The sequence below is a fragment of the Pogoniulus pusillus genome, chromosome 7 (assembly GCF_015220805.1).
Source record: "Pogoniulus pusillus isolate bPogPus1 chromosome 7, bPogPus1.pri, whole genome shotgun sequence".
NCBI lineage: Eukaryota > Metazoa > Chordata > Aves > Piciformes > Lybiidae > Pogoniulus > Pogoniulus pusillus.
The window spans coordinates 32,628,729-32,655,982 of NC_087270.1; the positions used below are offsets into that span (position 1 = coordinate 32,628,729).

The 27,254-nt window shown below is 42.6% G+C and overlaps 2 protein-coding genes across 8 annotated transcripts in view; one reads left to right on the forward strand and one right to left on the reverse strand.

The window, feature by feature from the left end:
- SMC6 (structural maintenance of chromosomes 6) overlaps positions 1 to 1,992 on the forward strand; it is a 39,823-nt gene extending 37,831 nt beyond the window's left edge. For all 5 annotated transcript variants that reach the window (XM_064146413.1, XM_064146411.1, XM_064146412.1 and 2 more), the window contains exon 28: positions 358 to 1,992. In XM_064146413.1, the coding sequence (XP_064002483.1) occupies positions 358 to 466 (109 nt within the window). In that variant the 3' untranslated portion in view covers positions 467 to 1,992. The remainder of the gene's footprint in view (positions 1 to 357) is intronic.
- Positions 1,993 to 2,633: 641 nt separating this feature from the next.
- The window catches only part of VSNL1 (visinin like 1), a 96,327-nt gene continuing 71,706 nt past the window's right edge, over positions 2,634 to 27,254 (reverse strand). For all 3 annotated transcript variants that reach the window (XM_064146422.1, XM_064146420.1, XM_064146419.1), the window contains exons 3-4: positions 6,231 to 6,446; positions 2,634 to 4,337 (exon numbers count right to left, since the gene is read on the reverse strand). In XM_064146422.1, coding sequence (XP_064002492.1) covers positions 4,140 to 4,337; positions 6,231 to 6,446 — 414 coding nt within the window. In that variant the 3' untranslated portion in view covers positions 2,634 to 4,139. The remainder of the gene's footprint in view (positions 4,338 to 6,230; positions 6,447 to 27,254) is intronic.

A 27,254-nucleotide genomic window follows, 5' to 3' on the forward strand; every position in this document is an offset into this window, starting at 1 on the left:
TATGAAGATATGTTTAGAGACCTTGCTCATTCTTAGCATGATGTGAGTGATTAGGTGTGAAGTCTGTTTGATCACTATTTCATTTGGAATTTCTCTTAAAAATACCTTTTCTATAATTAAGGTAATTTCATTGTTAGAAATCACATGGCTGAAATCCTAGGTTGTTTTTACCTTAAGCTTTTACTGAAGCCTGGCTCCAGCATGCATTCAGTGAAGACAGAACTTCAACCCATGCAACTGCCAAAGCAAAAAGATGGGGGTTATTTAAAAGCAAGGATGTAATGGAAAGAATGAAATGGAAGTAACAAAATCTATGGAGGAGAAGCACTGTTTAAGTGATGCCCACTTTCTTTTTAGTTCTCTGCCTTCAAGTTCCCGTATTCGAATCTTCCGAATGCAAGACCCTGAAAGAGGCCAAAAAACACTGGAATTCCGAAAACACAATGAGCAAGAGGAAGAGGACTAATTATCTCTGTGTAGGAATATGGTATACTCTTAAGGGTAAATGTGTAATGTGTGTAAAGTTTATTACTTCCTGATGCTGGATAAAAGGATCTTTTGTTAGATACTCTCAGGAAAAGAAGAAATTCCTGTATTTTTAAGACTATTTTTAATTATTTCTAAGAATTACTGTATATATACAGAGCAAAACTAAGCACATGTTCAGTTAATATTTTCAACTACCAGCTACTAGTAATTTTTTTTTTTTTTGTTCTTTTAACCACTTGTTCTGTTTATTCTTCTGGAAAAGCTAAAATATATATTTTTATATTTTAAAATATTTTAATAAATATGAGAATTGATACTTGTGGCAATGTTTTAGTGTCTCTACACATTTAAAATAAGTTTAAAATGCTGATTTCTTCCTAGCTCTGCTTTATTTATTTATTTGCAGTATATTCTCTGGGGAGGAGAAAAGACTTTTATGTCTTCATAAGGAGCTTACAGGGAAGAATTTGGAGTCTCTTTGGATGTGAGCTTACAAAACCTACCAAGCTGTAGCTTTGTCAACTTAGATTCTTCATTCCAGTGAACTAAGTTCTTGCACAATGTGGGTTTGCAAGTATAGATTCATTACATGCTAACAAGCTAAAGTGACAGAACTCCTTCCCATATAAAGGAATGAAGTGGAATAAAAACTTTGGGAAATAATACAGCAACTTTTCCACAGCATTGTAGGCCTGCATTTTTTTGGGTGTCCCTGCCTCCTCCTGCTCTGCCCTGAGACTATACTAGAACAGTTAAAATGAAATAAACTTGCAGTACTTAATACAAGCATTCACTGCATTAACCCAATTGGTTATGTTATGGGGATACAAAAGCCATTGATATTTTTCACAGGACAGTCCTGCAGTTTCTGCTCTTATTTACTGAATACAAATTCCTAAGTAAAAGCTTATTGCAGTGCAAGTTTTAACTCCGTAGCCGATTTTGGGCTTAGCTGCTGTGTAGTATTTTGTGTTCTTTCATGTTGTTTTTACAGAAGCATGTACTAAACTTCTAAGTTTCTTTAAAATATGGAAGCTAGACAAGAATTCAGTGAAATGCATCGAGAAAGCCAGCTGCAGTTCTGGCACATTCTGACTGTAGGAGATGAGTCTGGAGATCTTTTTAAAGTCTTCAGGTGTTTACTTCTGAAAGCCCAGGGTTATGGGCCAACAGAATCATAGCACCCTTGAGCAGGGTACTGGCAAAGCAGCTAGGCTTTTGGTTGAGAGAAAAGCATTTACCTACCTTAGTACTTGTGGAGAAAAGAGCTTAAGGAAAATTACCACAGTCCTACTGAGCTAATAACACTTCTGCTTTCTCCCAAGTTTTCTGTAGAATTACTTTGATATACTGGAGCAGCTGACAACTGTATTGGCCTTTGGTTCAAATCAGTATGTTGTATTTAATCTAGCACTGTTCTTGATGAAAATGTGTGCCTGACTGAATTGTAAGCAGCTCTTTTCATGGTAGAGGATTAGTTCTGAATAAACAGTTCCTGAAGTGCTTGCTTGCATGTACTTTTTTTTTTGCAGTGATCATATCTTCTTGGCATGAAATACAGAATTTACTGCAGCAGCTACCTAGATAGAATTGCAGTACTGACGTTACATTTTGTGAGTGAGTTATTGGCTACTTTGGGTGGCAATTAAGCTGCATTAAAATGAACTGAGCCCATTCATCTATGTAGATTTGAAGTGCAGGGAAATGTAGGATGAGGTACTGCTTCTCTCTTTAGTCTACATATACTTAAGAGGCTTAAATTCCTGGCATCTTCACTGTGCTCTCTACAACTAGCAGTATAACCCCAAGTGGAAAGAATGCGCATTTCAGAAACAGGTAACACTTTTCAGAGTGTGTATTTTAAGTTACAACTGAATGTACAAAGTTTACCACTCTTTAATTTGCTAAGAGTAGTCTCTAATATTCTGCTTATTTTAAAATGTATTTGAAATTTCTGCCTTTTGCTGTTTGGAAAACAAAGACATTTAAATATGAGAGGATGGCTGTGGTTGTAGCAACAATTGATTCTGTGCTTCCCTCCCCTCCCACATTAGTTAGCAAAATGTGTCAAACTTTTTCTTGTTGTCTTTTCTGTCAATTTTAAGCTAAGCTTCACTTTTTAAATTTGAAAATACAGAGAATGATTTGGTTTGTGCCACGTTTTATTGTTCAGTTTTTAGCTTTTAAGAGTCCCGTCTCGTTTCTTCATCAGATAAAGAAATAGAAAACATGCAATTGTAAGATCTCAGATTTCTCTTTGTTTGTGTTAAATCCTGCAAGCAACCAACTGATTAAAGCGACTGGGAAATGTGGGAAATGCAATTCCTGCAGGGCTTTCCCAGGGCTGTGCAGAACTTGTACTTGCCACCGTCTACGGACACAGTTGACTGATGCACATAGGATTGAAGAGGAGGGTGGGTTCTCTTCACTGGACCTTCTCAATCATCACACTTTATAGTTCATTTGTGGGTTTAAACAACATAATCTGTTTTCTCTTAAACCTAGTGTTGTTCAGTGTCATAGGAAAGACTCTTACATAAGGGGGGAATAACATTTGAAGGTGAGATTTATAACCAAGCAACTCAACTATACTTAAAGCTCTGTAAGCACAGGCCTGTCTAGTAGGTGTAGTGTGAGATTTTAGTATTAGCATCTTGTAGGATAAACAGTTGCTCTGTTGGTAAATACAAAATACCAGCATTTGTCATTCTTGTTATGCAACTCTGATAGTGAGTGAGTGCAAGGAAGTTTTCATGCTTTCATAATGAAATATGTATTTCCTAGCTGTACAGTGACAGATACGTAAAGACTGAGTATTTTTTTTCCCTATTACTGTGCTGAAGATACAAAGTAAGAATTAGGGGAGAAGGTCAAATGTTATAAATTTATTTTGGGACATATATATTGCAACCTCTGTGGAAGCTTTTGAAAATTCAGGCAAAGATCAATACACTTCCAATAAAACCTTTAAACTTCCAATAAACAATATTTTAAACATTATATATATATTTATATGTATATTTAGTTAAAGGGATCATTTTGGCAGGATTTCTTTTTGTTGGTTTTGTATATACTGCATTCCTCTGACATAGCTCTTTCCAGATTGAAGGGATGCAAATGAGGTAAGAATTAAGGCAAACCTAAAAGGCATGCAAATGAAGTACATTTACATCCACTGACAATACAAGCACGTGTGTGGATCAGACTAAAGAGCTGAGGAACTCTTCCCCTCTGTCTGTCCAGAACTACTTTACAGCAGAAGGTGACATGGTTTATAATAAACAGTTAACATTACCATGGGAATTCAGTGTCACTAACATTACTCACTCTAGGAGACACAGAGCTAGCATCAGTAAAACATGAACAATAAATAATATAATTCACTGCAGCACAAGACTGCTGCACAGGCTTCAGAGGAATAGGATTGTTATGAAATGACATTGCACACATCACGTTGTGGCAGTTTATTTTTATAATATATACTTTTAAAACTCTTTAGCAAATGACATTCTCATGCACACAAGTGTTTCAAACACAAGAAGCAAGTCCATTTATAGGTAGTCCAAGCAAATTTTTGTGTGTGTGGAAATAGCTGCAAACTGAATGGAACATTAAACTTCTGTGCAGTCTATGACGCGTTGTACACGAGCTCATTTTTGAATGTCACACTGCAGGAGTAATACAATGGAAGGATCACTCTTTGCAGCTTCTTTGAATTCATCCAGTGTGATCTGGTCATCTTTGTTCTTATCCATCTTACTGAAGATCTTGTCTACCCGTTGCTCAGGCGTCAGACCATCCTCATTCATTTTCATCATTATCACAGTGCCCACCATTTTGTAGATGGCCTTTGAAAAGAGACCAAAGAGAAAATCATGGAATCACCCAGGGTGGAAGAGACCTCCAAGATCATCCAGTCCAACCTAGCACCCAGACCTATCCAGTCAACCAGACTATGGCACTAAGTGCTTCATCCAGGATCTTCTTCAACACCTCCAGGGATGGTGACTCCACCACTTCCCTGGGCAGCCCATTCCAATGGCAAATCACTTTCTCTGTCAACAACTTCCTCCTAACATCAAGCCTAGACCTCCCTGGCACAGCCTGAGACTGTGTCTCCTTGTTCTGTTGCTGGTTGCCTGGCAGAAGAGACCAACCTCCACCTGGCTACAACCTCCCTTTTGGTAGCTGTAGACAGCCATGAGGTCACCCCTGAGCCTCCTCCAGGATAAACAACCCCAGCTCTCTCAGCCTCTCCTCACAGGGCTGTGTTCCAGGCCTTTCACCAGCTTTGTCACCCTTCTCTGGACACATTGCAGTATCTCAACATCTCTCTTGAATTTAGGAGCCCAGAACTGGACACAGTACTCAAGGTGTGGCCTGAGCAGTGCTGAGTACAGAGGAAGAAGAACTTCCCTTGTCCACTGGCCATGCTTCCTGATCCAAGCCAGGATGCTGTTTGCTCTCCTGGCCACCCGGTTTTTTAATTCTTATTGAATCTTCTGGAAGGATACTCAGAACTAAAATGATTTGACAGTTTCCCTAAAGATTTTGGGCTTTTCTTAGCACATGATGTAGTTAAGGAAGAATATGTTTTGCTCTTTTAGGCAGATTTATTTCAGTGGTAGCATTTTACATAATTTCTTTGTCATTCTGTTTCACAGTGCAAAACTCTTGTAAGCTGCTCTGTGGATCAGTTTTTATTTGAGTTTTATTCAGTCCACTGAAAATATTTCACACAAATTCTGAATAGCTTTCTATGTGTACATGTGAGCAAAATCTGGTATTAACTAGTCTGGTGAGTTGCTGGCAGATGATGAGTGTGGTAAACATTATCCTTCCTGTGGTCATCTTAAAGGCCATCTGTGAGAGCTCACTTAAAATTACTGTGGTGTTATCCCTGTAAATTTCTGTAATCATCTGAAGTTAATCTCCAGTAAGGTTTCAACTACTTGAGCTACAATCCAGTAATTTCATGGGTGTCAAGCAATTTCGAGATGGGCTTTGCAAATCCTCTGCTGTGCTGGGTATTTAAAAGCCTGTATTCATGCATCTACTCTGCACTTCTCAAAGCCCCTCATCTATTAAAATGCTTGTGTGCTTGCACCACCGAGGCACGAATGAACGTCATGTACACTTTCAGTGATGCACTATGGCACCTTGGCTGCTTAAAATCTGAAGAGCATTGTGCTAGTTTGAAGCTAGTTACAATGTTTTGGTGAGAAGGATTATAGACTGAAAAGGAAACAACGGGGATGTCTACTTCACTCACAGACTTGCTGAGATGTATATGAACAAGAACACGAACATAGATAACAAGAGTTGCTCTGGCTCTGGCTGCAGGCACTTCCCTCCCTAACTTGCTAACTAATCCTTCTGCTTCCTAACCCCCCCGGCCAACCCTCCAAACTACCTTGAAAGTAAGGCGAAGTCTGGGGTAAGGTAGAGGGGTGGGGAGAAGGTGGAAGGGTGGTTGGGAGCCCCTCCTGGGGACTCTGGTTTCTGGGAGGGCTGCTGTGTTTCTGTATTACATTTTAACTTGTATATTTGTAAATATCTGCTTGTATGTTGTGCTAGGCTGTAAATATGAAGCTTCCTTCATTCAATTTCCAGCGGCTGAGACTAGTCTGGGTGGATTTTCTTAAGCGTGGGGGAGTGAGTAACACCCAAACCATCACAAGATGGTGAAGATGTAATGAAATTTTATTGATGCTGAGGCTTGAGTGTCACATTGATCTCACCTCTATAATTTCCAGCATTTCCACTCTTGTAATTTTACCATCACCATCCAAGTCGTACATGTTGAAGGCCCAGTTTAGCTTTTGCTCGAAGCTGCCTCGCGAGGTGATGGACAGCGCACAAATGAACTCTCTGAAGTCGATGGTCCCATCTCCGTTCTTGTCAAAGGTTCGGAAGGCATGCTGGGCAAACTTTGAAGCATCTCCATAGGGGAAGAACTGCAAAGTGAAGTGAAAAAAGAGAACTGTGAGCAACATGAGGGAGCAATCCCTGTCCCTGCCTGCAAAATGCTCAAGTGAGGCATTTCCAAAGAGCTGCTGGTGGGCTTTGTGTGAAATTAAAGATATGCAATGTAAGCTTCCATATCACAGTATCACAGCATTATTAGGATTGGAAGAGACCTCACAGATCATCAAGTCCAACCCTTTACCACAGAGCTCAAGGCTAGACCATGGCACCGAGTGCCACGTCCAACCTTGCCTTGAACAGCCCCGGGGATGGCGACTCCACCACCTCCCCGGGCAGCCCATTCCAGTGTCCAATCACTCTCTCAGTGAAGAACTTTCTCCTCACCTCCAGCCTAAATCTCCCCTGGCGCAGCCTGAGGCTGTGTCCTCTTGTTCTGGTGCTGGCCACCTGAGAGAAGAGAGCAACCTCCTCCTGGCTACAACCTCACCTCAGGTAGTTGTAGACAGCAATAAGGTCACTCCTGAGCCTCCTCTTCTCCAGGCTAACCAATCCCAGCTCCCTCAGCCTCTCCTCGTAGGGCTGTGTTCCAGGCCTCTCACCAGCTTCATCACCCTTCTCTGGACATGTTCCAGTATCTCAACATCTCTCTTGAATTGAGGAGCCCAGAACTATTAGAGAGAGGCTTTAAGTATTTAGGCACAAAATATTCTCTCTGGATTCCCAGGGCTAACTAGTTTCCAGACAGTACCCAAACACTAAATCTGAAAGTATACCCTTACCAATTCTCCCAAAGGTTCTCCCCTCTTTACTACACATTGGATGAGATTTTTAACAAACTGGAACATCCAAGTGTTGTCATTCAAGTCCAGACCCCTGAGGGCTTTTAGGCACCAAAGGCAAAAGGCACAAAGGGGCACAAGCAATTATCTACACAGCCAGGCCTTCCATCACTCCAAGGTGTCCAAATGTTTTGGCCGTGCTTTTCTCACACAACTCTTGTGTCTAGACTTTGGAGATCCTGTGGCCAGAGGCAATTAACTACATATGACAGTGCTGAAGGCCTTTTGTGGTTCCTAACCCCAGTTGCCCTTGAAATGAAAAGCATTTAGATGCATTTATATAACCACTGAGGATTTCAGTCTCAAGGCTTCCCATGGCAGTTTTACTGCAGAGACATAACAGGCAATGAACAAGCACCCAAGAACTTGGCCCCACAGAAGAGGAGTAATTTCAGCAGCTATGCATCCTTCCATTAATGGTGTAATCAAACATTAAGGGATTTGGATCCCTGAGATACAGATGTTCCTGTCATGATCCATCTCTCAGCCACGGAGTAGCAACACATCAGCAGAGAAAGGCACATCATGTATCTTCGAAAGGTCTGGGGCTGTCTTGTTCACATGCATTAAAAATGAAGTGAGGGCTAAAACAACTTAATTTCATTACTGAAATTCCACAGGGTGGAACTGGCTGATGTCTCTGCACTGCACTAGAGATGAGATACTGTAACAGATCCAGACATGATATTCAGAATTGTGTTATGATGGAAAACCTGTTCTTGACCTTCTCCTCTGTTCCTCCCCACTCTGCATTATCACTCCATTATGCAGAGAAACCCTGGGAGAGATCTAGAGGCTGTCACAAAATCTCATCCCTAGCTACAGTACTAATGCCACTCATCTCCATAGGAGCTGAAACAAATGCTGCACTAATAGGACAGATGGGGCATCCTCAGTCTCTGCTCTGCCACAGCTACAGCCAAAGGAAAATGGGCAGGTTGGTTGGGCCTCATGGGCCAGTGATGTATGAAAAACTGTCTGGAATAGCAGCAGGATATTGTGGAGTATGTTTCAAAGCCGAGAGTCTTGTCCAGCTCTAGCTTGTGTGTATTACCAGGCTAGTTAGCTTAAACATTTCTGTTGCTCATCTATCTTTACCTTGCAGATGAAGCGGGAAAGAGTCCTAATAAACTCAACTAATAGTGAATTGCATATTCCTCTGCCTTCCAAAACACAAATAAATGGATAAAAATCATAGAATCAACCAGGGTGGAAGAAACCTCCAAGATCATCCAGGCCAACCTAGCAGTCCACTAGACAATGGCACTAGAGTCCTTGAACTGAACACCTCCAGGGACGGTGACTCCACCACCTCCCTGGGCAGCCCATTCCAATGCCAATCACTCTCTCTGGGAAGAACTTCCTCCTAACATCCAGCCTAGATCTCCCCTGGCACAAGCTGAGACTGTGTCTCCTTCTTCTGTTGCTGGTTGCCTAGCAGAAGAGATCAGCCCCCATCTGGCTACAGCCTCCCTTCAGGTAGTTATAGACAGCAATGAGGGCCCCCCTGAGCCTCCTCTTCTCCAGGATGCACACCCCCAGCTCCCTCAGCCTCTCCTCACAGGGCTGTGCTTCAGGCCTCTCACCAGCTTCATCATCCTTCTCTGGACACATCTCTCTTGAATTGAGGAGCCCAGAACTGGACACAGGACTCAAGGTGTGGCCTGACCAGTGCTGAGTAGAGGGGAAGAATAACCTCCCTTGTCCCACTGGCCACATTGTTCCTGATACAGGCCAGGATGCCATTGGCTTTCTTAGCCACCTGGGCACGCTGCTGGCTCATCTTCAGCTGCTGTCTATCAGTACCTCCAAATCCCTTTGTGCCTGGTTGCTCTCCAGCCACACTATCCCCAAATGGTAATGTCCCCCAAAATTGTAATACTGTGCCCAAAGTGTGTACCTCCTGAAATCCAAGATCAGTGTATTACTCTAAGGCACTAAAGCAACTCAAGAAACAGGAAGATTATCAAAGTTTGTCCATGTGTAGGACTCCAGCTTCTGCTGATGGAATATGCAATAAAGCAACTTGATCAATGTATTTTTTTGTCTTGCATGCTAATATAGTTACACCACTTCAGAAATCAGAATCATTTTGTGCTCCTGCTATGTCTGTCTTTCACAGGAACAAAACATTTCTTGTTTCTTCCTCTCATCCAATCCAGTCTCTGGAGGGTTGTTACCTTTTTCCAGCTTGTCATACATGTAGTGAAACACTTCACATGCATGTCACATGAGTCCCTGCTCAGGATCTGGGAGACAAGACATTTTCTGCCTCAACTCTAGCCTTTTTTTGTGGGTTACACAGACAAAAAGTCCACTGGAAAAATACAAAAATGGAGCACAGAGTGTCACAATGCAGTAGTGCAGGAATGCATGGATTTTATCAGCCAGATTCCTTTGGAGAAATCAAGTTCTTCTCCTGAGTCCAGCAAAAAAATTGGTCTGATGAAGTTTTGCTGAGGATCAGAGATGAGATTACCTCACAGGTTTACAACAGATTGATACACACAAGGGATACAGACCCAAACTCTTCAAAGCTGACAAAATTCACTGCTGCAAAGCAGAAAGCAACACAGTATTTTCTGCTGCAAGGGGAGTTAAGAAAAAGACATCACAGGTAAAGCATCTGTGGCAGATCAGGAGATCAAAATATCACAAAAAAAACCAATTTATACACTGTCACAAAGATAATCTTCACAGTAAAGGCCCTCTGGTCTTTTGCCCTCATAGATGCCAAATCTAGTATAAATGCACATCTGCAGTGTAAGGTAGAGTTAGTCCATCTAGGAAAACTGCCTCTAGCCACTGGGATTCAGCTTACTATTAGGTCTCCAGGCAGGGGAAACCATTCACAGCTCTGAGTCTTTAGGTTTCAGCCACAGCTGACTCATGGGACTCAGCCTCTGAAAAGGATAACCTCAAGAATCACCAGTCTAAAAGACTATTTGGATTCAGGTCTCAGTTCTCCATGTGTAAATCTGTGAGATGTCCTCACCTCAGAGGTGCACTGCAAAGATAAACACAACAAAGAACTGTGACTACTTCAGATACTGCTGAGGTGGGAGTCATACACCCAGCAAGAACTGGGGAGAACTGCCAAACCTCATGGATGTTTACTGCGTATGTCTCTGCTCAGTAGCTTTAGTGCTGTGAACACATATGCATGCATAAACACGTGGGGAGACTTAGGAGCAGCTCTTATTTCTTCACACAAAATAGAAATATTTATAAGAGCCAAAAAATGTAATTTCTTCCCTTTGTGTGGGAGAAACTTGTACAGGCTGAAGTGGGATAAGAGAAGAATCTGTGTCTTATCCAGACCTTGAAGGACTGTGAATAGCTCTTACGCTATTGTTAAGGATTGTCTCCCTGTCTTGCAGATGTTTTTAGCCACTGCATAAATACTCACTTGAAGCATATGGAGAAGACATATTTAAGCATTTAGGAGCCCTCCTTGAATAATCAATACTGGTTTCTTGCAATTGTGTCAGACATGGACTGAGTTAAGAGAGCAGAGAAAAAGCACACACCACAGGCTAGGATAAAGCAAGACCCACTGGGAATAAAAAAAGAATAAAAAAAGGCATAATATGCTAGAAGGATGGAGGAAGATGGATGGAAAAAAGAGAAGCTGTTTCATCTCAAACACCCATCTGGCAAGGTCTCCCCCTAAAAAAAAAACTTTCAACCTGAAAAGTTAATCTCTATATTCACATTTGCGGGGAATTAGTCATTAACTAGCAGGAAATGAATTGATTTTCAATCTCAGCTTTTCTTTGATTAGATTTGGACAATAAGAAACTTAATTGAGCTGTGGTAGTGCTATAGGTCAATACACTAGCAGATCAGTTATTACTTGGTGCTAATAAAAAGAACTCTTCAGAGAAAACTGTCACCAGAATAATCAGTATTGCTAGAGCACAACAGGATGTCTACCACTGATTAAATGTTATTTCTCTTTGATCTTCCTTAACTGAGCAGCAGCACTGGAACTCTTCCTTTGTTTCAAGTTTGGCACAGTCTTCCACTGCCCCAAGGTCAGTGATAGCACAGGGCTATAACAATGTCAAGATCCCGTTGTGCTGTAGCTATGCACTGGATGTGAAGAGGCAGAAGTGAGGAGGAAGTTCTTCACCATGAGAGTGCTGAGAGCCTGGAATGGGTTGCCCAGGGAGGTGGCTGAGGCCCCATCCCTGGAGGCCAGGCTGGATGAGGCTCTGGCCAGCCTGATTTAGGGTAGGGTGCCCCTGCCCATGGCAGGGGGGTTGGAACTAGATGATCCTTGTGGTCCTTTCCAACCCTGACTGATTCTATGATTCTATGCCCCAGCCTAATTACAACATCCTTTTTCTTGACACCATGTTATCTCTTTAGGAATCTGGGAACATACTAGATAGAGAATACACTGACCTGGGACATTTCCTTTTTTTGTATTTTTTTCCTCTTTTCCCCAGTACAGATCATCTGATTCCCTTTGGTTTCTGGAAAAGGCTTTACCATTCCAAGTGAGTTTTGGCTCTGAAGGTTCAGAGTATTAACTTAAGTGCTGTGTCTGCTGTGTTGTCAAGTCCTTACTGCAAGTTTCCCAAATGAACAGGACTTAGAAGCATCAGTAAGTGCTATACCCAGCCAAAAGGGATTTGAAACACAAGCCACTAAAGTCTGAGACAATCATCTTATGAATATACAGATGGAACTGAGAGAAAAGTTTCATGCCTGAAATACGTGACTGTCCAATATACTTATGTAATACGTTCTCCTAAAATCCCTATACATACAGAGTTGTTAGAGCCTAGTCCTGCAGAAAGGAAATGGCAGAAAGGGAAGAAAAATGCTGTAACTGGCAGCATCACAGAACTGGTGACTTCAACCTTAAGAATTCAGTGTGTGCTGAACTCCAAAATCCCTTTCCTTGATTTTGAGTGTAAAACCTGCTAATTCAGTTATAACTAACAAACAGCTTTAATTTCTGAGATCTATCAGTTCTCTTATGAGCACAGCTTACTTCAGTGGACTTGGATATCTTTTCCAGTTCATAAAACCTCTGGCTGTAGAGTCCATGTAGTCCATGAGTATTTCCTTCCAAGAAAGGAAACTAAAACCTGAAGTCCAGAAAGACAATAGGAATGGGTGTTGCGGAGGGCAGTAATAATTCGTGGCCGAGTCGAGAATTTATCAAAAATAGATATTTTTTATTTTTACAAAACCCGCCCCCACAACTATATATACAAAGATTAATTTCGTTTGATAAACAGGTTCAGTTGCATGAGAATTCTACGAGGATACCATTAATAATCTGACTATATATATTTGGAAGTCAGTTTTTGGAAAAGGAGTCTGCTATTAATTAATAGCGGTTTCTTACTAAATTAAGCTAAGCCAAATAACTCACTCAGGCTGGCTCGTGCAGTCGGTCTTCCTCCTCCAGCGGCTACAGGAGTCGTTAAGGGTCGTTAAGGGTCGTTAGGCAGACAAAGGTGTGTGCCTAACACCAAAGCAAGTCCTTTATCTCTCTGCAGTCCAGGCACAGGAGAGTGAGCGAACTCGTCCAGGCACAGGCAAAATCCAAAAGCGGGAACCCCAAAGGCGGGAAGACCCCCAATATTTATACCCTTCGCTAGACAAAGGGCAGAGTTACCACACTTTAGGCGCGAAAGCGCACGGCCAATCCCAGCCTGGCTCCAGCGCGGGAACTCACGGGGCAGTCGCCGCCCCCTTCTCGGCTGCAGGGCAGGCGAGGGGGGGGGAAACCAGGCGGCTTTTCCCCTTTCCCCCCGAAGTCCGGGCAGGAGAGGAAATTAGGGGTACAGGACTCCAGGACAATGGGGAAAAGAGGAAAGCTGTATGATGGAAAAAACTACATTAGCATAAAGGATTCATCCATATGCACACTTAAAAAAAAGCTACTATCCATGTCCACTCTTCCAACAACAGGGTATCTGTTTGCATGCAATACTTGACACCATTATAATGACAGAAGTTTCAGTAACTTAATTAGGAGCCATCTGAAAAGAAGACACAATACAAAGTGCTTAAGCAATTGTTGGTTGTTCAGGCCCAGTTGCAGCTGAGCCACATGCAGCTGCTCACACAACGAGCCCCATGGATGGAGATGAGATTGATAGAACAGCACAAAGAGAGAAGAGCAATCAGAGAGAACAATAATATTAATGAAATAAAACATACAATGAGTAGCATTGACTGTGGTAGCCTGGCTCAGCCACACCACAATCACCTGCTCAAGGTGCCTGCACCTCCCTTGGCCAGCCCTTCCCTTATCAGTATGGTACTGAATACTCATTGGTGGTTCAGCTGCCTGTCTTCCAGCTTCTTGTGATAGGGGTTAAAAAAAATTCATCAAACCAAAACCTGAACCCTGTCCAAGCTGAACTCAGGACAGCAATTCACTTCTCTGATGCTGATTCCTTGCTGCTTTACTTATACAAGCTCAGTGTCATTACACATTCTCCTTTGGATACGGTTCCCCTATGTGCAGAAGACCAGCTGAAGGTCCCCATACCACTTTGGCAGCACACAGGATTTTGTGTGACAAACATAAAACCAATGTCTTCACTGTAGTGGTGAATGCAGTTTCACTTCAAATCAGATCCATTTGAATTCTTCCCCTCAGCTACATAACCTGTCAGAACTCACAGCCTTTTCCATGCAGCTTTAGCATGCAGAAGAGAAGATGAAGAAAACAGATGATAGAGTGAGAGTGGCCTTGTCTTTGTAGCAGGGACACGGAGCTGGCTGGCAAGTGGAGGTGTTGGAGTCACCATCCTTGGAGGTGTTTAAAAAGAAGCTGGATGAGGCACCTAGTGCCATGGTTTAGTTAATTAGGAGGTGCTAGGTGATAGGCTGGACTCGACGACCTTGAAGGCCTTTTCCAACCTGATTAATTCTGTGATAAAAATCTCTAAAAGCCTGAAAGCCCAACTGAATCCACTTGCCTGGAACAAAACATAATGTCTATTTATAGACACAGCTAACTAGAAGGATATATCAGAATCACTGTTTCCCACTAATAAACATTACCTCAAAAATGTGCTAAAAAGTGTAGACTGATGCAACTGGAACTGCCCAGTAGTATAATTATGGTAACAAGCTCACACTGCGGAACAACTGTTGCTTTTCCACGCTGACTAATGAACATGAGTAATAGATTTGACTTTTTTTCCCCAAGTATTCTGGTAAACATGTTAAATACATCAGGTTGTAGGCTTTCATGAATATACAACAGCAGCTACTCAATCCTTAGCAAGCATGGAAAAATACAGTTACAATAATAATGGTAAAACTGAGTTCAGTGTCGGGATGAGAACTTGAAGCAGGATTATTCATGCATGCCTTTGGATAAATTAGCTCTCTTGTATATTGTAAGAGTAGTAGATCACATAATCTGCTTTCCAGAAGGATTCTGGTTAACTGCTGCCAAGAGGGATGGTCCTAGGAATACTGTTCTCGGTGATGACAGTTCCCGAAATGTCCTCCTAAAGTTTCCAGTCGGGAGATAAAGTCCAATTCCTGACATAGCTCTTTATGAGTTGACTGCATATAATGCTCTTTAGAAATCAGTTATTTCTAGAGGAACAGTAATGACATATATTTCATGCATATTTGATAGATTCACATTTCTCACCAGAAGCAGTTAATGGTGAAAAATAATGAGCTAATTCTAGCAAGTTGTTGAATGCTTAAGCAGAAACAAAATAGCCAGAGTTACAAAAGGACAAGAATAATGCAAGAAGTCAGTTTCTCAACTGGTTGCTTTTCTCACAGAATTAACAAGTGGGTATCTTCAGCACAGAGGCTTTTCTGAATTTGTCCTCCTGTTGCATTCCCTTTTCAACACACTCCTGGATTAAAGGGTGCTCTTGACAGTCAGATGATTTTTAAACCTCTAAACACTTCATAATTCATCTGCAAGAGGCATTCAATGGACAACCACTCTCTTTGGGCAGCTGTCTCTAGAATGCAACTAGTTTCACAATGACTCCATGTAGCATCTTATTTAAAAATTACTACAGAACTGGCATTTCATCTGTTTTAGGGTTCAACTCCTCATAAAAATAGAAAAAACCTCCCTTCTCATAGTGTGAGATCTTCATGGAGAGGTTGCAGCATCTTCATAACTGAGGTTACAACCAGATTACCTTGTAAAGAAGTCTCAAATTCTTTGCATCTTTCATTAGTGACAGCCAAATACCTAAGGGTGATAATACTGTCCAGGCAAAGACCTTCAACAAACCAGCCAGGGAATTCAGTCCCTGAGGATGTAACAAAATACTTTCTGAACAAGAGTCACAAGGGGATTGTATATAGTCCTTGATAAACAACAGGAGAGAAGAAACTTGAAAAACACCACTGCCAGAAGAAATCTGAAGAAAAATAACAGCCTGCCAACCTAATGGGTGCCAGTGCTTTTTAGTGCTGTCAGAACATGGAGAAGCTTGTCTTCTATGCTGAGGTCTACAGTTCAACCAGAAAACATTACCACTGGCATTTTTTCCTACAGCTGGAATAAAGCTCAGAAGATACCTAGTCCAGTTGCCAGAGCAGATATAGCAGCACCACCTACAATAATCCTGGGCAGAGCCAACTTGTGAGAAACACAACATCCTAAACCACAGCACCAGAGCTCTCAAACTGAACATTTTAAGCAGTCACTCAAACAAATACCATTAGCAGTTAGAAACCGTATTTTGGGCAGTCTGAGTATGCTGGAGAGAGAATTCTCAAAGCACCAACATCTATGAAGGTCAATCAGTACCTGCTTACTGAGGTAGCTTTGTTCTTCCTTTCTTATGCAAGTGCTGGAAAAAGTCTCTATCACTGATAGCTCAGTCACTCCTATCAGAGTGTAAGCAGACAACCAACTCTTAGGGAGATCTCAGAGCTCCATAATATTTTTGCAGGAGGTTGCCAGTTGGAGACTGTGGTGGAGGGGCAGCAGCCCCAAAACAGAGGCCTTTCTATGCCTCTACATGCCTGGACATGTTTTTCTGCCAGGGACCTATGGCAGTAAACAGGTTGTGTAACACACACACGCCCAGCCTGTGTGCCCCTGGGGTCCGCCCAGCTAATCCCCTATTGGGAGGGTCCAGGCAAACAGCTACTGCCTATTGGGGTAAGGTTTGGCTTACTGCCAGCCTGATTGGTCACTTTAGATGTCCAAACGAGGCACGAATCTCAGCCCAGAGTCTATAAAGAGGGGTGCAAAGGAGCACCACGTGGTCAGACAGTTCAGAATTTCAGAGCATGCAGAGCATTCAGACTCAGCTCTGATCCACATAGCAGCACCCTGATGCCCTGACCTGCTTGCATGGCCTAGACACAGGATCAGGCCTTACTCTCTTGCAAGCATTACTGAGGCTCAGCCCTCTTGCACTGATCTCAAGGTGCAGTGAAGCTGTCTGTGAGCCCTTTGAGAAGCAGAGCGCATGCACGCCTGCACTCCATACATAGATGGGGAGCCGAGAGCCCCCTGCCTGAGCCTAGAGCAGCCAAACATACTGGCTTGCTGCCTTGCATTTATCTACGGAGCTCAAGTCTCCCTGCAGCTCGGCATAGACCCTGCTTGCCAGCTGTTCTGTAAGCCTGGAAAATTCTAGGCCCAGCAGACCCCTTTCCAGATAGCCTGCAAACCTGCAAACACAGCCTGCTAGCTGTGAGACTGATTGTGTTAGAAGCTGCATGGACAAATCCTTCTCCTGCATCTGGAAATCCTGCCAGCTGGTCATCCCTGGACATGCACAGCATCCAGAAGCAGCAGCACTGAGGCAGAGACCACTTCACCCCAGGAGAGAAGGTTAGAGAAATCCTGTTTACCCCAGAGACTGGGAGCCCTTATCAATTCCCCTGCAAGCCAGGACAGATTTCAGCTTTACCAAGACCCCAATACTGGGCACATGCTGTGACAATCCCGGGAGGGTGATTAATGATTAATACTCAAGAGCAACACATCTAAGCAAGCTTCAATTCCTTTGTAATATAAGTTATCTCTATCTGAAGAGCAGACACAGTTGCAGCCCTTGCTGGGCAAACAGCATAGTTGTTAAGAGGCATTAAGCCTAAGGGAATCTTTCTCTCTGTCTATAGTTGTTGATAATTTGATATTTCCATTTAATAATCAATCCCTGTAAATATATCCCAAGCTGTTTTCATAAACTTGCAAACGAACCTGACTTCATAGTGGTTGGGGGTGGTACAAATTTGTAAATATTAATTTTAATAAATGATTTCATAAACAATTAATACGGCCTCAAATTAATTTCTCACCTCCCCCTAACAGGGGAGGAGTAAGAGAAACCACCCCACGACAGAGACTCCCAGTGACCAATATTTTGTCTCTCCTTTTGAGGAAACAGACACAGTACACTCAAAGCAATCTCAGAAAATGGTAGGTTTCTCACAGCTGTCCAGGTTATTCATGAAGAAAACGACGTAAAAATTGAATCTAAACAAAGTCCTGCTGGCAGAGAAAGAAAGTGTTAAATTCAGTAATTCCTACTTGCTGTCAGCATCAAAAACATCTTCCAGCCCCATCCCCTCAAAAAAAAAAAAAAAAATGATGTCCACTTCTCTTATTCACTAGATTTCTGACTGCCACTCAGCTCTGGACAGTCCTGATATCTAATCAGCACCACAAGACCTGTATTTGTCATCTGTGAATGTACTATCTCTATTCTGGCAGCACTGTTTGCTGAAAAAAGAAGTATTTCTGTAAGCCAGTGTGTTTAAATGTTCTGTCACATTTTTGCCAGCCCGACAAACACCAATTTACTGCTCACTGCCTCATTCTTCTTCATCAATGGGAAGAGATGCTGCATCTTGATGAGGTGATACAATCCATGACAGGCTATATATCCCAACAGCAGGTGTGACCTGAATCCCATTCCAGGTGAGCACTTGGTGATTTTCTGGGCTATGAAGGGCTCCATGACTATAGGCTGAATACACTAATAGCTCAGTGAAGAGCAAGATTTCAGTTCTCACCTGAAATATATAATGCTATTTCCTCATGCTGCCTTTAATGATGATGTACCAATAACCTTTCCAGATTTACTAACTAGGCAGTCCTGCTGCATTCCCAGTAAAACTCATAAACATCTGCAATTTACAACAAGCTATTCTAACAGCTGATATGAACTGACAGGGAGAGAAAGGGATGATGTGGCACTGAAGCTTGAATGTGATGAAAAATTGGGGTCACTGTATCCTGTGTTTGAGACCTGTCATGAAGCTGAAATACAAGTGAAGCTGTCACAACGATACAGTGGCAGTACATTTCAGCATGCTGATGAAGTGACTAAAATCCAGAATGACTGCAGAGCCAAGGGAAAAAAACAAGGTGGATTTTTTCCCCCTACATTATGTACATAAATAGGAAATATTTGGTTCTGTTGTCTATTAAGCACGCTGTCTGAGATGTCAGTGTAAATCAACAACTGACCCGTGTTATATTTATAGAGTGGCAGAACATCTTGACTTCTCAGCTAAACTCTGCCCTTGGTATTTCTATTTCTGCAGTGGAGCTGTGTTTTTACAAGAGGGCAATGTACATGTTCTAGTCACAGCAAACTAGTCTGTGTTTTTTCCTGGAGAGCTATCAACAATTCCATTGTCTCAGGAGAGGCAGCAAGCTGTAGATTTATCTACAGAATCATAGAATCATAGAATCAACCAGGTTGGAAGAGACCTCCAAGATCATCCAGTCCAACCTAGCACCCAGCCCTAACCAATCAACTAGACCATGGCACTAAGTGCCTCATCCAGTCTTTTCTTGAAGACCCCCAGGGACAGTGCCTCCACCACCTCCCTGGGCAGCCCATTCCAATGGGAAATCACTCTCTCTGTGAAGAACTTCTTCCTAATATCCAGCCTATACCTACCCTGGCACAATTTGAGACTGTCCCCCCTTGTTCTATTGCTGGTTACCAATTTGTAAGATGTGTGGTTAGTAACAGGTTTTCAGTTTTAAAAAAGAGCTGGTTTAACACCTACAGAAACTGAGTGATCCTCAAGTGCTTTGGTAACATCAGTCTCATCTCACAACCTACCCACATGAGTGTACAACACAGTACCAACATGGCAAGAATCACAGAATCATAGAATCAACCAGGTTGGAAGAGACCTCCAAGATCATCCAGTCCAGCCTAGCACTCAGCCCTATCCAGGCAACTAGACCATGGCACTAAGTGCCTCATCCAGGCTTTGCTTCAACACCTCCAGGGACGGTGCCTCCACCACCTCCCTGGGCAGCCCATTCCAATGCCAATCACTCTCTCTGAGAACTTCCTCCTAACATCCAGCCTATAGTTCCCCCTGCACAACTTGAAACTGTGTCCCCTTGGTCTGTTGCTGGTTGCCTGGCAGAAGACATCAGCCCCCATCTGGCTACAACCTTCCTTCAGGTAATTATAGACAGCAAAGAGGTCAGCCCTGAGCCTCCTCTTCTCCAGGATGCACACCCCCAGCTCCCTCAGCCTCTCCTCACAGGGCTGTGCTCCAGGCCTCTCACCAGCTTCATCACCCTTCTCTGGACACATCTCTTTGGGATTGAGGGGCCCAGAACTGGACACAGCACTCAAGGTGTGGCCTGACCAGTATTGAGTACAGGGGAAGAATAACCTCCCTTGTCCTACTGGCCACACTGTTCCTGATGCAGGCCAGGATGCCATTGGCTCTCTTGGCCATCTGGGCACACTGCTGGCTCATTTTCAGCCTACTATTTATCAGTAGCCCCAGGTCCCTCTCTTCCTGGCTGCTCTTCAGCCACTCAGTCCCCAGCCTATAGCGCTGCTTGGGGTTGCTGTGGCCAAAGTGCAGAACCCTGCACTTGGCCTTGTCAAATCTCATCCCATTGGCCTCTGCCCACCCATCCAGCCTGTCCAGGTCCCTCTGCAGGGCTCTCCTACCTTCCAGTAGATCAACACCTGCTCCTAGCTTGGTGTCCTAGCATGTTGTCAAGGGAACAAATCATACAGAAATAAGCCACCTACCATCTCTTTCATGCCTGAACCAATACCTTATTACCTCTTGGGGCCATCTGCTTGGAATTTTTAGGTGGAAAACACTGTGGAATATTTGCTCTAGATAGCCATTAGGAAAACTCAAATTCCCAAAGCCTCATCCTGTATTTGCTGACTGACAGGTACCAAGAGCACCAGAGTGGCCATCCATCCAATGCAGAGTCAATCTGCACAGGCATGACATGCTTAGGGCTGAAACCAGAAGGTGCAAAGCTCATTGTTTCAGTGCAAATTAGTTATACAACACACAGACATTGGCTCCCCAATACACAGACATTAGGAGGTGTTGCCCTGCCATGCACACTGCATGGTGTGGAAGCACGTAACACTCCCTAGGAACACTACCAAGAGGTCCAGACACAACTATGAGAAACAGAATTTTCTGAATTTTGGCTATTGGCAAGGACTAGCACAGCTGAATCATCGACAGCTCTTGTGCCATGAGAGCAAACAGTGCACTACTGAGAGAGCAGGCAAACTTCTGGCTGCTCTGAAAAGCCCAGGAATTACAGTTTCCATGTAAAGCAGATGATATCTTGGTTGCTAAACACTTTGGATTGTGAACCTGATCTTCTTCCAAATTCTCCATGGAAAGGTTGTTTTTTTGGGTTTTAGGCATTAGAAACAACTTCCAAGGCCAATCAATGAGCTAAGATGAGGCTTTTATGTCTGCGCTATGTCTCCAAACAAGTCCCAACCATTTACTTAGTCACTGACATTTGAGTAGCACATCATTCATTTTTACATCTCAGTATTTAAAGCCAAAATTTCAGCTTTACTTAAAGATTGTTCCCAAAGCTGAGGGACAGAATGAAGCATGAAGGACCTAGCAGAAGCTTCCACAGTGGAGGGGGCAGTTTCATACCGCCCCTGTGCCTCTCATCACTTAACATTTCTGGCCTACTAAAAGCTAGGCAGCTTCCAAATAAGCTTTGGGGAACTGGCAGAGCTCCAGAGCCCTGAATATAGTTACCATTTTCACTGGAAACGTTCATGACACTAGAAGGAAGATTCCCCAGTGTTGCTGATATTACACCAAGATCCTGTAGGCTTGTCTTCCCTCTGACTGGGGAGCAGACACAAAGAGGCTGTAGCACTGCTCTACCTCCAGAACACCCTTCCACTAACATCTCTTTTCAGTTTAACTTGAATAGATAGGAAAATTTTAATCTTTCCTGCCTTTGACTTGAAGGTTTTGTTCTGAATGTATTTTGACAGCAGAAATAAAGACAAAGTTTTAATAGAACTAACTGAACCACAAACTGAATGATGTATTTCCATTTCAGGAGACAATCTCACTGGTAATAACATCACTCTTCTTCCACAAGCATACATGACAGAATTCAGAGTATATCTCTGTTTCTTCAAGGTATTTAGTATCTGCCAGTAGCTATGCAGCATACAGAGCTCCTTCTTACACGTGTATGTGTCATGTGTCTCACTTGCTTTGTCCAGGAGTCAGGGTGGGACCATCTGAACCAGTTTGTCTGGAAAATTTGTATGCTAATGGATTAAAATTCAGACTGAACCCTGGCAATGTCACTGCTTTGGATCTCTGCCTAGAATCTTTATTTCTTCATATTCAGTGTCTCTGGAAACATGTAGCAGCTGCAGGCTTTCTGTAGGACCCCTACACCAACAATCTTCCCTGAGAATGGAAACACATGGCAAGGCAGGGTCTAAGCTGTACTGACAGCCTGAGGCATCTTAATTTTCCAACACTTAAAGTTCATTTTCTTACAGAAAAAAAATGCAGTCACCAAGCAGCTTACTAAAGTGGGGTCAAATCCTGAATATACACCTTGCTCATAGATTTGTTCTTAATTAACCAACACTCACTGAAGTCATCAAAAGTGCCAGTAAAGTGAAGGCATATCTTATTTTGTGACCATAAGAAAGGAGATTGAAAGAATTTACACCAGCTGTTAAGCATATGCTCTAATGACCAGTGCTGGATTATTAGTAGTGACCTAGATGTAAAAAGCTTTGATCTTCTTACTCATGGACTGTTATCTAGTTTCTAGATCTCTTAGGGTCAATCACAGTAAACAAAAATCAGGATGAGTGAAAATTGTGTACGACACGTGAGAAAGGACCATGGAATATCAACCCCAGACATTTCACTGAATAAAGCAGGCAGGCACCAGCAAAAGTGATTAATGAAAGCAATCCAGAAAGCAGCATTACATTTCAAAGGGGTGACTAGCCTGACGTAATGAGATACAAAGTCTTTCACATGTAGGTCACTAGTTTTAATCCAGCTCTAGTCATAGCAAACTTCAGTCATTAACATGGGACAGCTGTCTGGTACTGATGTAGAATGAAGTGGTGTTCCTGCTTTAATTGCTAGTGGTGTCTGCAAAATAATGCATGCAAACGATGCTGTTAAAAGTCTACTGTGCTAGTTTGAAGCAAGCTAGAATGTTTTGGTAACAGAACTAGATAACAGGCAGTGAAATGAAAAACAATTGTGTCTACTTCTCTCACAGTCACGCTGAGAACTTTGGGAAGAAGAAAGACTTTTTCTCCATTTTTTTCTCACTCTTGCTTTTGCCTTAGACCTGGTCACATCTCATTAACCCTGCTCCTATTAACCCTGCTCCCTAACCTCTTGGCTGCACCTCTCTTCTTCCTGAGAACTGGGGTAAGGTTGAGAGGGCCGGGGGGGAGGTGTTGGGGTGGTTTGAGAGCCCCTCCTGGGGACCTTGGTTTCTGGGAGGGGAGTTGTGCTTTTGTATTGTTTATCCTTTGTATATAATTGTATATAATTGTATATAACTGTATATAGTGTAAATAGCTGCTTGTAAATTCTGCTAGCTGTAAATAAATTGCTTCATCTATATTCCCAGGGTCCGTCTGAGTTAGCTGGGGCAAATACAAAAGTGTGGGGGGGCGGGGTAACCCCCAAACCATCACATCTACACAGGATGTTCAAGGACTGACTGGGTACTGAGAGAGGACCTCTACTCAACTGAAAAGCTTCACTTTCTGTTAGTGTCAACTCGAGATACCTCAAGGGTAATAAATGTTTGTGATGGAACTGAGGATGAAGAAAGAAAAATGTTAGACAGCTGTGGAAGCTCTGTGGCTTCTACTCCAGATAAAGGGCCAGCTCTCCAGATAAAGGGCCAGCTCTCCAGATAAAGGGCCAGCTCTCCAGCACTGAAGTGCTGGTGTTACACCAGCTCACACTGGCCCGGGGCTTCCCCCCCCGGTATTATCAACAAAATCAGCACAGAGGCCAGCACCTGCAGATGAGAGGGCAGACATAAGGAGCTGGAGAAGGAAGACAGAGAACTGACCCAGGCCACAAAAGAAGAGAATGAGGGAAGAAGGAACGCTGAACAAATCTAGAGAAAGCAACATGGAGTTCTGTGGTTTTCACATCTTGTTCCAGTGCAGAGTTTATTATGTACAATCTTGGTCCTGCTACTTTCTCCAAGGTGGGTCACAGCAGGCATTAGGGACTGCAGAAAATCCAACACGGTCACATCTCACTAACCCATGCTGCATCTCAGCCCAAAGTCCCTCTGAAGAATCACAGGAGTATCCCAAATGAGAAGTAAGGTGTGGGGAGAGGATGAAGCTGTAATTCACATAACCAGACTAAAAGGTCCAACCAGAAATGATGAATGAAGAGACAACTCATTCCTGAATTTCCAGAGCCCATGTGAAATACCAAACATTCATCTGGAAGTGAGAGACAAGACTATTTCACAGCTTGCAAGACACACTGTCCCAACTGCCCATCAGATCCAAAAGCTCTGATTTTGATGTTTAAATAATAAACATTTTTCTTGTCTTTGTTGTTAGTAAAGGCTCAGTTTAAAAATGCAACTCTGACTAAGATGAGCAAAGGGTAATTTTTTTTAAATCTTTTTCTCCAAAACTATTCCTCTATTGATTTCCCTTTATCCACCACAAACCACCTACTGCATTCCAGTTATCAAGGTATCCTTGACACCAGGAATGGAAGAGAAGCAATCACCTCCAAAAGATTTGTCTGTCTTAAGAGGATTCTTGGAACAGGGAGGAATAATTCTTGTCTCAGGAGGTGGCTGCTAGAGGTGCCCAATGTATAACTAGCATAGACTCTGCCACAGCAGAAGTTAAATGAGTTGAACACAATCTTTTGTACCCAAAGTGCCTCTTTAAAGAGTTTGTAGACATTCTGCCTGGATATTTCCTCAAGCTACGTCAGGGGAAATTTAGGTTTGAGGTGAGGAGAAAGTTCTTCACTGAGAGAGTCATTGGATACTGGAATGGGCTGCCCAGGGAGGTGGTGGAGTCGCCGTCCCTGGGGCTGTTCAAGGCAGGATTGGACGTGGCATTTGGTGCCATGGTCTAGCCTTGAGCTCTGTGGTAAAGGGTTGGACTTGATGATCTGTGAGGTCTCTTCCAACCTTGGTGATACTGTGATACTGTGATATTCTGCCTTCTGTCTTGAACAATGCACTCTTCATGCTCTTATGTAAAGCACATTTTAACATGTAGTAGTCAAGTCATCTGAAGGCATTTGTTTGCAAAAACAACAAATCAAATATTCTAAAAAGAATAGCTTAGAGTTAAAATGGGTGGCTTTGAGTCCTTCACAACTACTAGTGTTGCACTATCTTCTCAGCACAAGAAACATGCCAAAAAAGGAGTCATGCTTATATATTTCTTTTGCTTTCCTTTTAAAACTCCTCCTTTACACACTTGCTTTTGGAACTGTGTAAATAACATGCAAGAGTCACATTTTCAAGTATTTTGTATTCAGCAATTTCTTGCAAAAAAAGCAGTGCTCTTTCATACTGCATGTTAGAACTGCCCAATTTCGGTGTTACTGATCATCCAAACAGCATCCCCAGTTGTTAAATAGGGACAGAATATTTTTATTGGTCGACTGGTTTTGCCTTGAATACTTTTCCTAGTTCAACAAATAAACAACATAGATGTGTGCTGAGGTAGAACTACTGGGTGATGGTTTTCTCCATTTCTGCATCTAACTCTCCGTCAAGCTATAAGGTAACCACTAGATGGTGGTGGTGTATACCACACAAGGAGTACCTAATACTCTTTTTTTCCCTTGGCTTTTGCCAAACCTGGAGGAAGGGGAAACATTTCAGCACACTGTACAGACCTCTACTGTGGTCTAAGTCAAACAATATCCTTGATCCACCCCACGTAAGAGTCAAACACTTTAACTTGCTACGGGCTGTTGAGTCACAAAAGCTTTGTAACAGAAGGTCTTAATACTTTGGGAAAAAGTCATGCCCCAGGGTGACACAACTGAGTGCTGCCATGGATAAAAACAAAAATGAGGCATTCAGGAGTTTCTCTAGACACAATTTAAAATAATTACATTCTGGCCCATCATGCTATGGCTGCCTTTGCTGAGTTTAGCTCTCTAACTGTCAGTGGAAACCACTTGCCTTTTCTCTCTTACGGAATTTACATGTTCTGCTGCTCTTCCTTCAAGCAATGTAATTAAAAGGACCTGCTTAGCATAATTAATTTGCAAACAGGTTGAATGGAACAGGATCTTATCCCAAGGGCTTTTTCAGCACTGAGTGGAACTACTTCTTCAAGTATACTGTAATCTAGAGTCTCCTGTATATCAACTTCTTGAAGTCTGCATTTTAAAAGCTCTTCATTTTGAAAGGTGCTACAATTAGCAGTCCAGCTCTGAGTTGTGCTGTTAATGTACAACTAGACTATACAGGTCATTCTGCAAACCTAGAGTACCCAGAGTAGTCAGCCTGTGAGCAGAAGGAGGCTTCTACTGAAGTTGGCTTACCTTCCTCAATTCTCACCTCAACCTGACCTGGAACAACAAGGCATTTTAGACTTTAAAGGAATGTTAGAATCAGTCCTGCACAACCAACCAGAGGAATGCTGAGGGAATAGGAAGGGAGGAATACTTTCCTACAGGAAGCATCTGCTCCTCCACAAACACTTGGACTATCTGTGGTTGTCCTTCATTGACAGTTCTCCCAACAGCACCAAGACCTAGCACTATTCTTCCCTCATATCTAAATCTTTCTGTAAGGACAAGGACATAGAGAAGAGCCCCTTAGCACATCGCCCTTACTGACACCTTCTCCAGTTGAGCACACTGCCCACAACGCCTGGCGCAAAGATCACTCAGCAGACCCACCTGCTCCTGTCCTGCCAGTGAGCAGCTGCAGAGACACATGCAGAACCACAGCCCTTCTCTGTGCTCCCTAACAGCAGTCTAACTGCAAAATCCACACCAGGTGATTTTCCTCAGCATATCCCTGATTTGGCACACTTGGGAGGGAAGTTGATAGATTTCATCTGTTGATTAATGACTGGAGGCAATGAACATACATGACACTATGTGAAGCACTGAAAGGATCATTCCTTGGAAATCAGACATGAACTCCAGATAAATCTCAATCTCAAAACACTTCTGAAATGTGGCAGCTTTTGAGAAAACTCACTTATTAATTAATAATGAATACTGCTTCTATTAATTAAGTTCTCTTGCACATACATCACCGTATCATACCACTGGAGTGCTGAGGGGTGTACCACAGCCAAAAAGCCATGAAAACAGTCTGCAGTGCACACCCAATGACTTGATTTCCCAACTCAGAGACAAAGAGGTTTATCAAGATCTGTATGTAAGGCTATTAATTACAATCTACTAGATATTAAGCAACAAATTTAAAATCAGAATAAGACAAAAAAAAGTAATACATTTAATCCTATTTTAAATTAAGAGAATGGGAAACAAGACTTTTATTGCTTCCACAGGCTTCATGGCCTTACCCACTTAATATCAAGTATTTTATTAAACTCTTTAATAATTGAGTTTCATTATTAAATACTTTATCAAGCAAGCTGTTAGACTTCTTAAAGAGGAGACAGAAAACCTCCTCAGCAGCACACTCAGAGAAACTCATCACTGTGTCTCACGATTAAGTGTCTCTGTGAGTTCTTGGATATCTAATAAGGT